Source organism: Phaseolus vulgaris, chromosome 2 (assembly GCF_051622355.1).
Source record: "Phaseolus vulgaris cultivar YP4 chromosome 2, ASM5162235v1, whole genome shotgun sequence".
Lineage (NCBI taxonomy): Eukaryota > Viridiplantae > Streptophyta > Magnoliopsida > Fabales > Fabaceae > Phaseolus > Phaseolus vulgaris.
Genome location: NC_143499.1, coordinates 1464340 through 1475785, shown reverse-complemented (window position 1 = coordinate 1475785; position 11446 = coordinate 1464340). Strand labels below are relative to the sequence as shown.

Here is an 11446-nt window from a genome sequence, read left to right as displayed (position 1 = left end):
TGTTTTTGGTTCTCCACTTTTTGTTGTGTGGCCAGATTTTATCCACAACAACCTTTTTTTCTTATATTTTTCTTCAATTTAAATTATTTTTCGATTTTATTCAACACATTAAAAAATTAATAAATAAAATGATTTTTTCCCAAAATTAATTACAAGTGATAATGCATATAAATAACTAACTTTACCATTTTTATTTAATTAATAAATTTACCAGAGGCACTGTTTAACATGTACTATTATTTGTATTTATTGTGATAAAAATACGAACGTTTTGAATTTGGGGATTGCGAAGCAATTACTTAATTGGAGAAAGAAAGTGGAAGGGCATCCATACAATAAGAATATAACGCCAACAAGGTGGAATTTGTGCCTTTCCCTCATTGCTTGCAAACAAAAAATAAAGGATCTTTTTAATATTATCACTACATAACCATCATCTTCCTTATATATATATATCTTGTTTATTTATTTATTTATTTATTTATTTCCGTATGTAACGGAAAACGAAGAACGCAGAACATTGCCACGTTTCATTCCCACTCATAGTATAATGCTTCATTTACTACTACACTGTAATTTATAATTTAGTAATATTTAGAAACATGAGAATTGCATTTGACTATGATTATAAACTAAAAAAAAGTAAAATATATAGAAAAAGAGAAAATAAAATAAAAACGGCTCCTGCTGACGGAAGCTTTGTAGCGTTCAGATCTTGCATTACAGCAGAAAGAAGTTTCTTCTCTCTCTCTCTCTCTCTCTCTCTCTTTTCATACATACAGACACTCTTTCTCTCTCTTGTTTCGAGGAGAGGAATTTGCGGGAAAGGAGCGAAAGGCAGAACATGAACTGGGTGAAACAAAAGGTAACAAGCCAACCCCACGATAATTCGCCATGAAAGCTCTTCACTTGAGCTTCTTCCACAACCTCCTCCTCACACTGTTCCTCTCCCTCTCCATCGCAGTCAACACTGCAAAAGGGGGTGTCAAGAGTAGTACCAGCGCCGATGAATTTGGCACAAGAAGAATTCTGCACCAGCCATTGTTCCCGGAGAGTTCGGCACCACCGCCACCGCTTCCGGTGGAGACCCCTCCTTCTCCGGAAGGCGGCAACATCCCCTTCTTCCACGAGAACCCGGCGGGGGCCCCGCCGGATCAGAGCCAAGCAGCACCTTCCACTTCCAACAGTTCAATTGCAAACCCAACTGCAACACAACCCACAAAGGGAACAAAGAAAGTTGCAATCGCGATCTCGGTGGGCATTGTGACGCTTGGAATGCTCTCAGCGTTGGCCTTCTTTTTGTACAAACACAGAGCCAAACACCCCGTCGAGACTCAAAAACTCGTGCCCGGGAGAGGGAATAACAATAGCAATAACAATATCCCGAACAGAAACGAGGTTGATTCGACTGCGCCACCGTCGAGTTTCCTCTACATTGGGACAGTGGAACCCACGCGAGCCTCTACCAACGACTCGCGAGATAACAGGGATGTTAACAAGGCCAATAGATCGCCGTATCACAAGCTCAAGCGATCCGATCGCTACCGTCCGAGTCCTGAGTTGCAGCCAATGCCACCGCTCAGTAAGCCTCCCGACGGAAACTACCCGCCGGCGGTCTCCTCTTCGTCGGACTCCGATGAGGAGAGCCGGGGCACGGTGTTTCACTCGCCGCAGAACTCGTCGGTCGATGGATACTACACGCCGGCGTCGCGGCAGAGCTCTCTCGTTAACGGTAGTCCCGCGAAGCGTGACGCGAATTCCACGCCCACACCCGTCGTTCCGTTTTCCAAGAGAACTTCGCCCAAGTCACGCGTTTCGGCACCCTCGCCGGAGATACGCCACGTTATCATTCCGTCTATAAAGCAGCCGCCACCACCGTCGCCGCCGCCACCTAAGCATTCCAGAAAGCCGAAATTTTCGGCGCCTCCCCCACCTCCGAATTTGAAGCATCTTCAGTCTACAACCGACACTGTTTCGCATGTGTCAAAGACTTCACTCAATCCTCCTCCTCCGCCACCTCCGCCACCTCCACCACCTCCACCACCTCCACCGCAGCCGCGAAAATCAGTGTCTCCAGCGGTTAGTGCTTCCTCTAATTCTGCATCTGTAAAGAGGCAGTCTTGGTCACCAGTTGAATGTAGTGTGATGAAAAGTTCAGAAGAGGTTGAACAGAGTGTGAGCTCTTCCGAGAGGCTTGAAACCAATGACAAGGATGGAGCCAAACCAAAATTAAAGGCTCTGCATTGGGATAAAGTGCGTGCGACCTCAGACCGTGCTACAGTGTGGGACCAGATAAAATCAAGCTCGTTTCAGTAAGTTAAATTAGTTAACTAACTCTTATAGTTTTGGGGTCGTAGTATAACTGTAAGCTAATGCTCCTTTGTGTCTATTGTATGGCGTTTTTCTTTTAATAGGTTAAATGAGGACATGATGGAATCGTTGTTTGGATGCAAAGCCACGAATTCTGCCCCGAAAGAACCTTCCAGAAAATCAGTTCTTCCTTCGGTTGATAAGGAGAACAGAGTGTTAGACCCGAAGAAGTCACAGAACATAGCTATACTGCTCAGGGCTTTGAATGTGACCAGAGATGAGGTGTCTGAAGCTCTTTTGGATGGTAACTTGCTTTTCCCATTCTTCCTAATTAGGGGATCGTAATTGGACTTGATACTTGAGCACAAATTTCTAATTTGGGTAAATTATACTGAAAGGGTGACTGGTTCATCTTACTGTTACACATTATTGGGGCCCTCATTTACAGTGTTAAGTACTGAGTTCATGTGCAGTATTTCCTTGATTAGATTGTTAATATCACCTGCAAAAAGAATGCTTCTAAGATATGTTAATAGATTCGATGTCTATATTATGTGGGGAAACATGGAGTGAGGGGCATAAAGATTACCTATCACTGTTTATGCCAGCCATGTAGAGAGAAGAAATTATACAAGAAACAGAGTGCATAGTACAAGGACTTCAACTTGAAGTCATCATCATTGCATCTGAGATTAAGTATGAGAATGTCTAAGCAGCATCATGCCATGTGCATTATTATGTTAAGCTATGAAATTAGGTATTCAGTAACTGTGATCTTAAAAGTGTGATAAAGATACAATCCAACTCATGGATTATAATACTCTTGGGTCATGAAACATCTTTTAGAAGTATAAAACAATAATTGAACATCCACCAAGGTGGGATCACAACCACTTCATCCTCCACTCCAAACTGAGAAAGATCTCCTATTCACAAACTATTCTTTTATATCAATTGGAATTATTGTCATTAAATTCAATACTGACATGGTCACTGTAGTCAATTAGCTTATCACCGTTACAATTCCTAAACTTCCTAACTGTGCGGTTTTGGGCTCTAACTGCTAAACACAATAGCAACCTTGTTTTACGAAGACATGCATTTCAGACATGGTATGCTTGCTTCCAGTGCTCTAATCCAAAAGATGGATTATTTTTCTTTGTGAGTGTACCACCACATTTCTTTTTAATCACCATTCTTGCTTCCAGTGCTCCAATTCTAAAGATGGATTATTCTTCTTTGTGGGTGTACAACATTTCTTTTTAATCTGTCTTTGTGTCAGTGTTTATCTTTTTCTTTAGAAGTACTAATATCTAATTCCTCGATATAAACTGGAAATAAGCCAGTAAGTGGTAACTCTCTGTTCTAATTTCCTTATAATCCACTGCTTGTCAGCTGTTTTTCCTAGAAACTGTTTAAAGTATATTGCTGTCAAAGATTTAAATGTCATGCAGGTTTACTGTCTATTCATTCTTATTCTAAACATACGATCTTATACTTTGTTACATCCACATCAAATGGCATTATGGCACTAGTAATTGTAACTTGTTCCATAAAAAAGCCTGCCATTATATTTTACACTCAAATTTAAAGTAAAGCTATTTTTATTTCTTAATTGTGTTTATCTTCTATGGAGGTTGATAAAAAGGTTCGAAGTAAAGAAAGAGACGTACGTAAGGCTTTTTACTGACTTGTAAAAGCAGACATATGGGTAATTACTAGCATGAAAACTTGTGAATTTAAGATTGAGGACTTTTCTATAACGATAGGTTTACACCAGGGCTCAATATTAAATCCTTGTTTAATATATAGTTTCGGATGTGTTTACACGGATATATAGAAGGTTTTAATCAAGTGCATGCATTTTAAGGATGAAATTCTCTTGATCGAGAAATAAAATAAAAAATCTAAACTTGAATTTGAGACAGATTGAAATCAAGGCTTTTTTTGCTTAAGGAGAAGGAAATGAAAAATGTGTGTTTAAGTTTCTAAGTTTAATTATATGGGGATCAATATTACATAATGATAGAGAAATATATGAATATGGTTACAAATTGGGTGATTAAAATGGAGAAAGACATCTGGAATTATTTTTTATTCTAAAGTACATATCAAAGTCAAAAGTTTTGTCATACTACTATATGATCTGATCATACTCTATGGTGGTAGTAAATGTTAGGCTTTGAAGGTGCTGTAGAACAAAAATGGAATTAGCATAATTGAGTATATTAAGATGGATGTATGACAACACAAGAAAAGATAAAATACATAATTATTGTATATAAAAGAGATATTGGTGGGATACCTATGTAGAAAATATTGATAGAAATTAGAAAATAAGGTGATCTGGATACAGGCAAAGAAGGCCATTGGAGGCAACTGTGGGAGTAAATTGCATGGGATTTAGCCAATTGAAAAGTAGAGGAAGAGAAGGGCACTAAAAGAATTTTTCCTTGGCAAGCTGCCTAATGTTTGTTTTTACAAGCAATTCCTTATCTACATCCTGTATTTTTACTCTGAGAATAGCAAGGGATGTATTTTCACTTTTGCTAATTCGCGGTATTTTTTATTTTTTTTTATGAAACAGGGAATCCTGAAGGCTTGGGCACTGAGCTATTAGAAACACTAGTAAAGATGGCTCCGACTAAAGAAGAGGAGATAAAGCTTAAAACCTATGATGGTGATCTCTCAAAGCTGGGTTCTGCAGAAAGGTTTCTTAAAGCAGTGCTTGATATCCCTTTTGCCTTTAAAAGAGTTGAAGCTATGCTATATAGAGCCAACTTTGATGCAGAAATTAACTACCTTAGAAAGTCTTTTCAAACCATGGAGGTGCTCTACCCCTCATTATCTTTCTTTTTTTTTGCACAAATTCCTTCTTATCTTTGATTTCTTGATCTCTTACAGGAAACTGACTATTCAGTTGTTAATATTTTTCAGGCTGCAAGTGATGAATTAAAGAACAGCCGCTTATTCCTCAAACTCATTGAAGCTGTTCTAAGGACGGGAAACAGAATGAACGTTGGCACTAATCGAGGGGATGCTAAAGCTTTCAAACTGGAGACACTCTTAAAACTTGTAGATATAAAGGGAACAGATGGAAAGACCACATTGCTCCACTTTGTGGTCCAAGAGATCATTAGATCTGAAGGTGCAGGAGCTGAACCTGCAAATGAGAATGTGAAAATGGATTCGAAATTTAATGAGGATGAGTTTAAGAAGCAAGGATTGCAGGTTGTGGCAGGGCTTAGTAGAGATCTTAGTAATGTAAAAAAAGCAGCAGGAATGGATTCAGATGTCTTGAGCAGCTATCTTTCAAAGCTTGAAACAGGTCTTGATAAAGTGCGTTTGGTTTTGCAATATGAAAAGCCAGATGTGCATGGGAATTTCTTTAACTCCACAAAGCTATTTCTGAAATATGCTGAAGATGAAATTGTAAGGATTAAAGCGGATGAGAGAAAAGCTTTGTACCTTGTAAAAGAAGTTACGGAATACTTTCATGGGAATGCAGCAAAGGAAGAAGCTCATCCTCTCAGAATTTTCATGATTGTAAGAGACTTTCTGAGTATTTTGGATCTTGTGTGCAAAGAAGTGGAAAAGATGCATGATAAAATTGTAGGTGGTTCTGGCAGATCTTTCCGAATACCTCCAAATGCATCATTACCTGTTCTCAATAGGTACAACCATCCAAAGCAGGATAGAAGCTCAGACGAGGAAAGTTCTTCCCCCTAGTGTTGTGAATACGAAAGAAACCAGTCTTTCAGAATAACAGGGAAAGTAAATGAATGTTTTGCAAATTAAGTTGATAGCCAGCTTTCCAGGATTGGATTCTTTGGGTTCAATGCCATTTCAATAGTAATGGTGGTGAAAAGATAGCCTTCCCTGAGACTGAACATCAGACACTCAAAACTCCAGAATCCATGGTGGGGTTGGTGGGGTTAAGAAACTGAACTCGCTGGTTTCCCGGCACACAGAAATGGGCTGCAAAGGTTCGTGGCATCCTCATCCTACTTCATATGAAGCATAAATAAAATTTTAAATGGGAAGTGCAGTGAATGCGTCATTTTGTTTCTTCCCCAATACATATTCTATAGTCAAAATAGATTTTATTAGGTCAGAGCTCCACACAATTGTCATATTGTAGAACGTTTCGATTTTACTTAAGAGGCTCCTATATGTATTTTTTAAATCAATTATCAATAATAAATAACAATTTTGCAGCAATTCTTTATGTGTTCCCAACATTTAAGATTTACACCATCACTTGCACTACATTCTGTAACTAGTCTTCAATTCATTCAATGTTAGAAGCAGCCCTAGAACCAAGGGGTAAGAAAATAAATGGTGCAGTGAATGATAAACTCCAATCTCTTACGCACTCTTATTTAACTATGGAATAATCAGTCAGTTTGTGAGCTTCGAAAGTGAACATTACCAGTAAAGCAAATTTCATGGTTAAATTCTTCTCTTCTGAACATTACAGACACATAACTTTTCTGTTTCTGCATAAATTTTAATTTAAGATCTCGTATAAATTATAATTCTTTTATCATTAAACGGAGTTCTAGTGGGTTATTATATTTTTTCCACCGAAGAAGACTTAGAGATGAGGAAATGAGATCTAAAAAAGAATCTAATAATTCACACAAACTATGCAAATCTCTCGTCTCAAAATCCAATTTACTGTTCCCGCGAGAGTCTAAGAACGAGGAATCAGAACCACAGAAACAGTTTCGGATTTCGGGAGATTGTGATCACAATTTTCTACTTTTATGCATAACACACTCTTACGCATTCCTGTACCTCCTAGAAGGAAATTTGCCGACAGTTTTCTATCAGCAGTTAAATACAAACGCAATTTCTATAAAATTCTAGCAATTTATAAACTAAAATGTAAGGAAACATAGCGATAATAGTATGTTGATGAGATTTAAACTAGTCTTTCATTGTTTCAATGGTCACCGTCATCAAATAGAATCAGACACTGATAATTGTACCTTTGTTCGGTGAATCTTCCTAAAATAGCTTCAAACTTGGACCATTGTAGATAATACCTGAAAGGCACGCCTGAGGGAGAGGAGCGTTGAACAATGTACAAGTACGCTGTACGCCAATAATTGAAGTTAAAAAATGACGACAATTCTTCTATCTGATACCAACAGAAATATGATGTTAATTACTTTTATAGAGAAATTCGAATGCAAAAGGTAGGTAAATCACAAAGACGTCATTTAATAGCATGAATAACATTACATGTATAAAGAAAATGTCTATTTTGTTCTTAATCTTCTAGATATTTATAACTTGTTGAACGTAGTTTTGGATATGCAAATCCAGAACTGAGATGTATTTTTCATAAATATCATCTGCAATGTTATTCTGACACATAAAAATGCCTTCTGAACACCAAGATCTGGAAATTTTTTTTCTCATTCCGGATGTGAAAATCTGGAAAAGGTAATAAGCTCAATTTAGGATTTTTTTTAAAAAATGATGGGTATTGTGCAGGGAGAATTAGCCTTGGTTGAAAGTTAGAATTGATTGGGTACAGAAAGAAAAAACCCAAACCTAATGCATGCAGTTTTTCTAATGGGCTGGTTTTTTTCTTTGTACAGCCCATAACCACACAAAACAAAATCAAGCGTCTCACTCTCGCATTTCCTTATGAATTGCGCAGAAACATATTTCTAAATTCCACCATTTAAAAATTTATAACATAAACCATTTAAACTTTTCAAACACAACACCCAGAATTTCTTAACCAGACCATGAGATTGGAAAAAAAAATTAACTTTCCCTCCATATCTAAAAAAAATACTAAAATTGCTCATTCTGAATTTTACAAATAAAATTTTGTATTTCAAATTTTACAATTAATTTAAAATAAAAAATTTGTATTTGAATTGGAATACAAATTGTGTATTTCAAAATTCGAAATACATTTGTTATTTCAAATTTTATAATTCATAATATAAATTTGTATTTTAAATTGTAATCCATGAAATATAATATTTTTATTCTAAATTTTAGAATTCGAAATACGAATTTGTTGTACAATTTAAAATACAAATTTCCCTCTATTCCGAATAAAATATTAAATTTGTATTCTGATTCTAAAATCTAGAATACAATTTTGTTTTTAATTACACAATCCAGAATACAATAATGTATTTTAAAATTTATAATTCAAAATATAAAAATTGTATTCTTCATTGTGGAGGAATTTCCTCACTCTTTTGGATAGACACACGTGCCCAGAAGTAAAAGTGAGTTTAATTACTTAGGTTTCTCACCTAAACTTCTCAAAAGAGTTGTATATAAAATAAATAAATAAATTAAAGAAAGTTGTCTATAGAATAAAGAAATCAAGGTAAATTTTACGTAGAACCTAGTCTACTATAACTTATTCATTTTACTTATTACTATTTATAATTCGTAATTGTAAGTAATCCCATTCGGTGAAAGATTAATTCAAATAGAAAATGATGTTCCCTAATTAATACTTTTTTAATTAAGGTAAAAAGAGAGAAACACTCCATCTTTCACCATATTTTCTTATCAACACTTACATAATATACAATTAAAATTTAGTTTTAGAACAGTTTTTTTATAGTATCCAAAATTGTATATATATGCTTCAAAGGCATAATTATTGTTGCATAAAACATGACGCTATCCCAATTCCTTTTGTTCTCAAGATCTTTTCAACCAGTATTTTCCATCTAATTTCATCTTTCTTGCTTTGTTTTGATATTCGTTGTTTAAAGTTCCTGAAATGAGAGAATGTGTTATTATTAAGATGGATAACTAAGTTGTAACAAATACAAAACACATATTAATAGTAATTACCTGCATAAAGGAACTCTACAATCGTCTGAATTAACACATAATCGAGAGTGTAACTCAAATAATTGCCACATCCTCTTACAATGAACACAACCTCCAGGGACTCTCAACTTACATCCAGCAAAATGACGAACAAGCAACTCCAATCCGTTACATGCTGAATACTTACATGGTTGGTTTGCTTGAAGATCTTTATCATAAGGACCAATAGTTCGACAACCATCTTTACATATATGAACAAGAGCTTCCATTGCCTCATATAATTGTAGATATATCTTTCTTTCCTTCATTTTTCTGATCCTTTCCTTTTTTATCTACATAATAAATTAGTATAAAAGAAATTAGATAAAGGACAAATTAGGTTTTCACAGTCATACAGTTGTTTCTCTCGTAAGTTTTAGTTCTTAACATGAGTATAACTTAAGTTTTAATCTACATTGGTAAGATTACAAAAAAGATTTCATGGTATAACTATGCAACAACAAAAATTTACAATCATAAACTGACACACAAAAAGCATTTAAAAAAATTATACAATTTATTTTATAGGGACTAAAACATAAAATGGAAACAATAATGAAAATTAAATGAATAGTTTAGCCAATATACAATGAAGAGAAAGCAATGTTCTTACATTTTCTTCAACAATCATTAACTCTAAAATCTCCTTTTCTAGAAGTGGATGACTTAACTTCATTGTTTTCCATCCTTCTGACTCTGAAACGACTTTGAAGTTTTCTATTATCTTGCGCTGACAAATGAGACTAAGTCTTGGAGCATCACACAACAAGGCTAGTTGCAATACATCAACCAAGTTATCTATGCTGAGTAAACCCAATTCTAGATTTTGTCCACATTCAAACTTTAAGTGAGGAACCATGTATACATGTGACAACACCAACAAATGTAGTACAAATTCCTCCATATCTTCTTTCTCATAACTATAAAAAAAAACATACAAAATATTTTAGAAATATACATACTAACAAAAATATAGTAATATTAGGAAAAGTGAAGAGAATGAAATAGGACCATAAACTCTCACCATCATATTTGATTACACTAATAAGTCAATTGCATCTTAGTGCAATAATCATTATCATGTAGTATGAGCGTTGCTAATGATTTCCATACAAACACAATAGAGAGATCAAACATACCTATAAGTGTATAAATATTGAATAAAAGTTATAACTACATCATGTGGAACCCCAGTGATTGAGATTGTTCGCCATCGACCACATCTATTTGCTTGCTTTAGTATGCCTTTCAATACAGGAGAAGCCATGGCCTATTCGTATAATATGAAGTTAGTCGCTTAAAAAAATATAAGAAAACAAAAAAATATTCACTTTGTGTTTCAAGGATGGATCATATTATATAAGTATTTCACAATTATTGATACATTCATAAATTAATACAATATATGTTCTAATGATACTTATCTCAATATGAGTATGAATTTATTTTATATGTGTAAACAATATTTTACAAAATATGTAATATGAATTAATCATTTATCATATCAAGCTATATTGTTATGATATCGTCACAAGGTAGGTCTTTAATGAAGTAGAATGAACGAACTTACGAGAATGTTAGAATGAGCATAAACAATGCCACCATTATTAGTATTGATGCAAACATCTGCTTTATAACCTTGATAAAAAAGACGTTCCCATAAATCTTTTGTTGATGAAGATGTATTGTTGTTTTGTCTTCTTGATTTTGAATTATTGGATCTCATGTCACAAGAAGAATTGATTGGTCCAGAAGAAGACATGGATGGTGGTTTTGGAATTAGTTGATTGTTATTTTGAATCATATCGATCATTTGATGTTGTTTTTTTTTTCTACATAAACAAATATAAAATATCACTTAATAATAAAAAGACATAAGTTTTAATACAATAGTATCACTTATAGTAAATCTTTTTAAAAAATAAAAATCTTAATTTTCTTAATTTGAGAACTTAGTTTACATCAAATTTTAACCTAAGAAAATATTTTTTGGGAGCAAGTACCAAATATATGCATTTATATATGATAGTTTGTAATTAGATAAAATTATAACTTTTTAATATTAATAATATACAGAAATTTTACTCTTAAAAAATAAAATTATATTAGACATTTCATCTATGAAATTCTAAAAAGGAAACAATTCATTTTTCGAAAGACCAAAAGTGATCATTATCTTATTCACAAATTTATTAATTTGTATGATAAATATCATTAAAACCATAACAAAATATCCATATTTTGAATCTATATAATATCATTTACCATTTGT

At 34.3% G+C, this 11446-nt stretch overlaps 2 protein-coding genes and 1 long non-coding RNA gene across 3 annotated transcripts; 1 reads left to right on the top strand and 2 right to left on the bottom strand.

The window, feature by feature from the left end:
- Nucleotides 1-543: 543 nt before the first annotated feature.
- On the bottom strand, nucleotides 544-7445 carry LOC150028929 (uncharacterized). Its single transcript, XR_016518324.1, has 2 exons — nucleotides 7305-7445; nucleotides 544-2812 (listed from the first exon to the last, which is right to left on the bottom strand). It is a non-coding gene; the product is annotated as an uncharacterized LOC150028929 (long non-coding RNA).
- On the top strand, nucleotides 895-6531 carry FH6 (formin homolog 6). The gene is made up of 4 exons (XM_068611166.2): nucleotides 895-2312; nucleotides 2415-2614; nucleotides 4898-5139; nucleotides 5248-6531. The coding sequence occupies exons 1-4, from the start codon at nucleotides 895-897 to the stop codon at nucleotides 6037-6039; spliced, it is 2652 nt and encodes an 883-aa protein (XP_068467267.1). The 3' UTR covers nucleotides 6040-6531.
- Nucleotides 7446-8644: 1199 nt separating the features above from the next.
- On the bottom strand, nucleotides 8645-11000 carry BT4 (BTB and TAZ domain protein 4). Its single transcript, XM_068611167.2, has 5 exons — nucleotides 10745-11000; nucleotides 10314-10444; nucleotides 9788-10094; nucleotides 9157-9467; nucleotides 8645-9077 (listed from the first exon to the last, which is right to left on the bottom strand). The coding sequence occupies exons 1-5, from the start codon at nucleotides 10985-10987 to the stop codon at nucleotides 8957-8959; spliced, it is 1113 nt and encodes a 370-aa protein (XP_068467268.1). The 5' UTR covers nucleotides 10988-11000; the 3' UTR covers nucleotides 8645-8956.
- Between the last annotated feature and the right edge of the window lie 446 nt (nucleotides 11001-11446).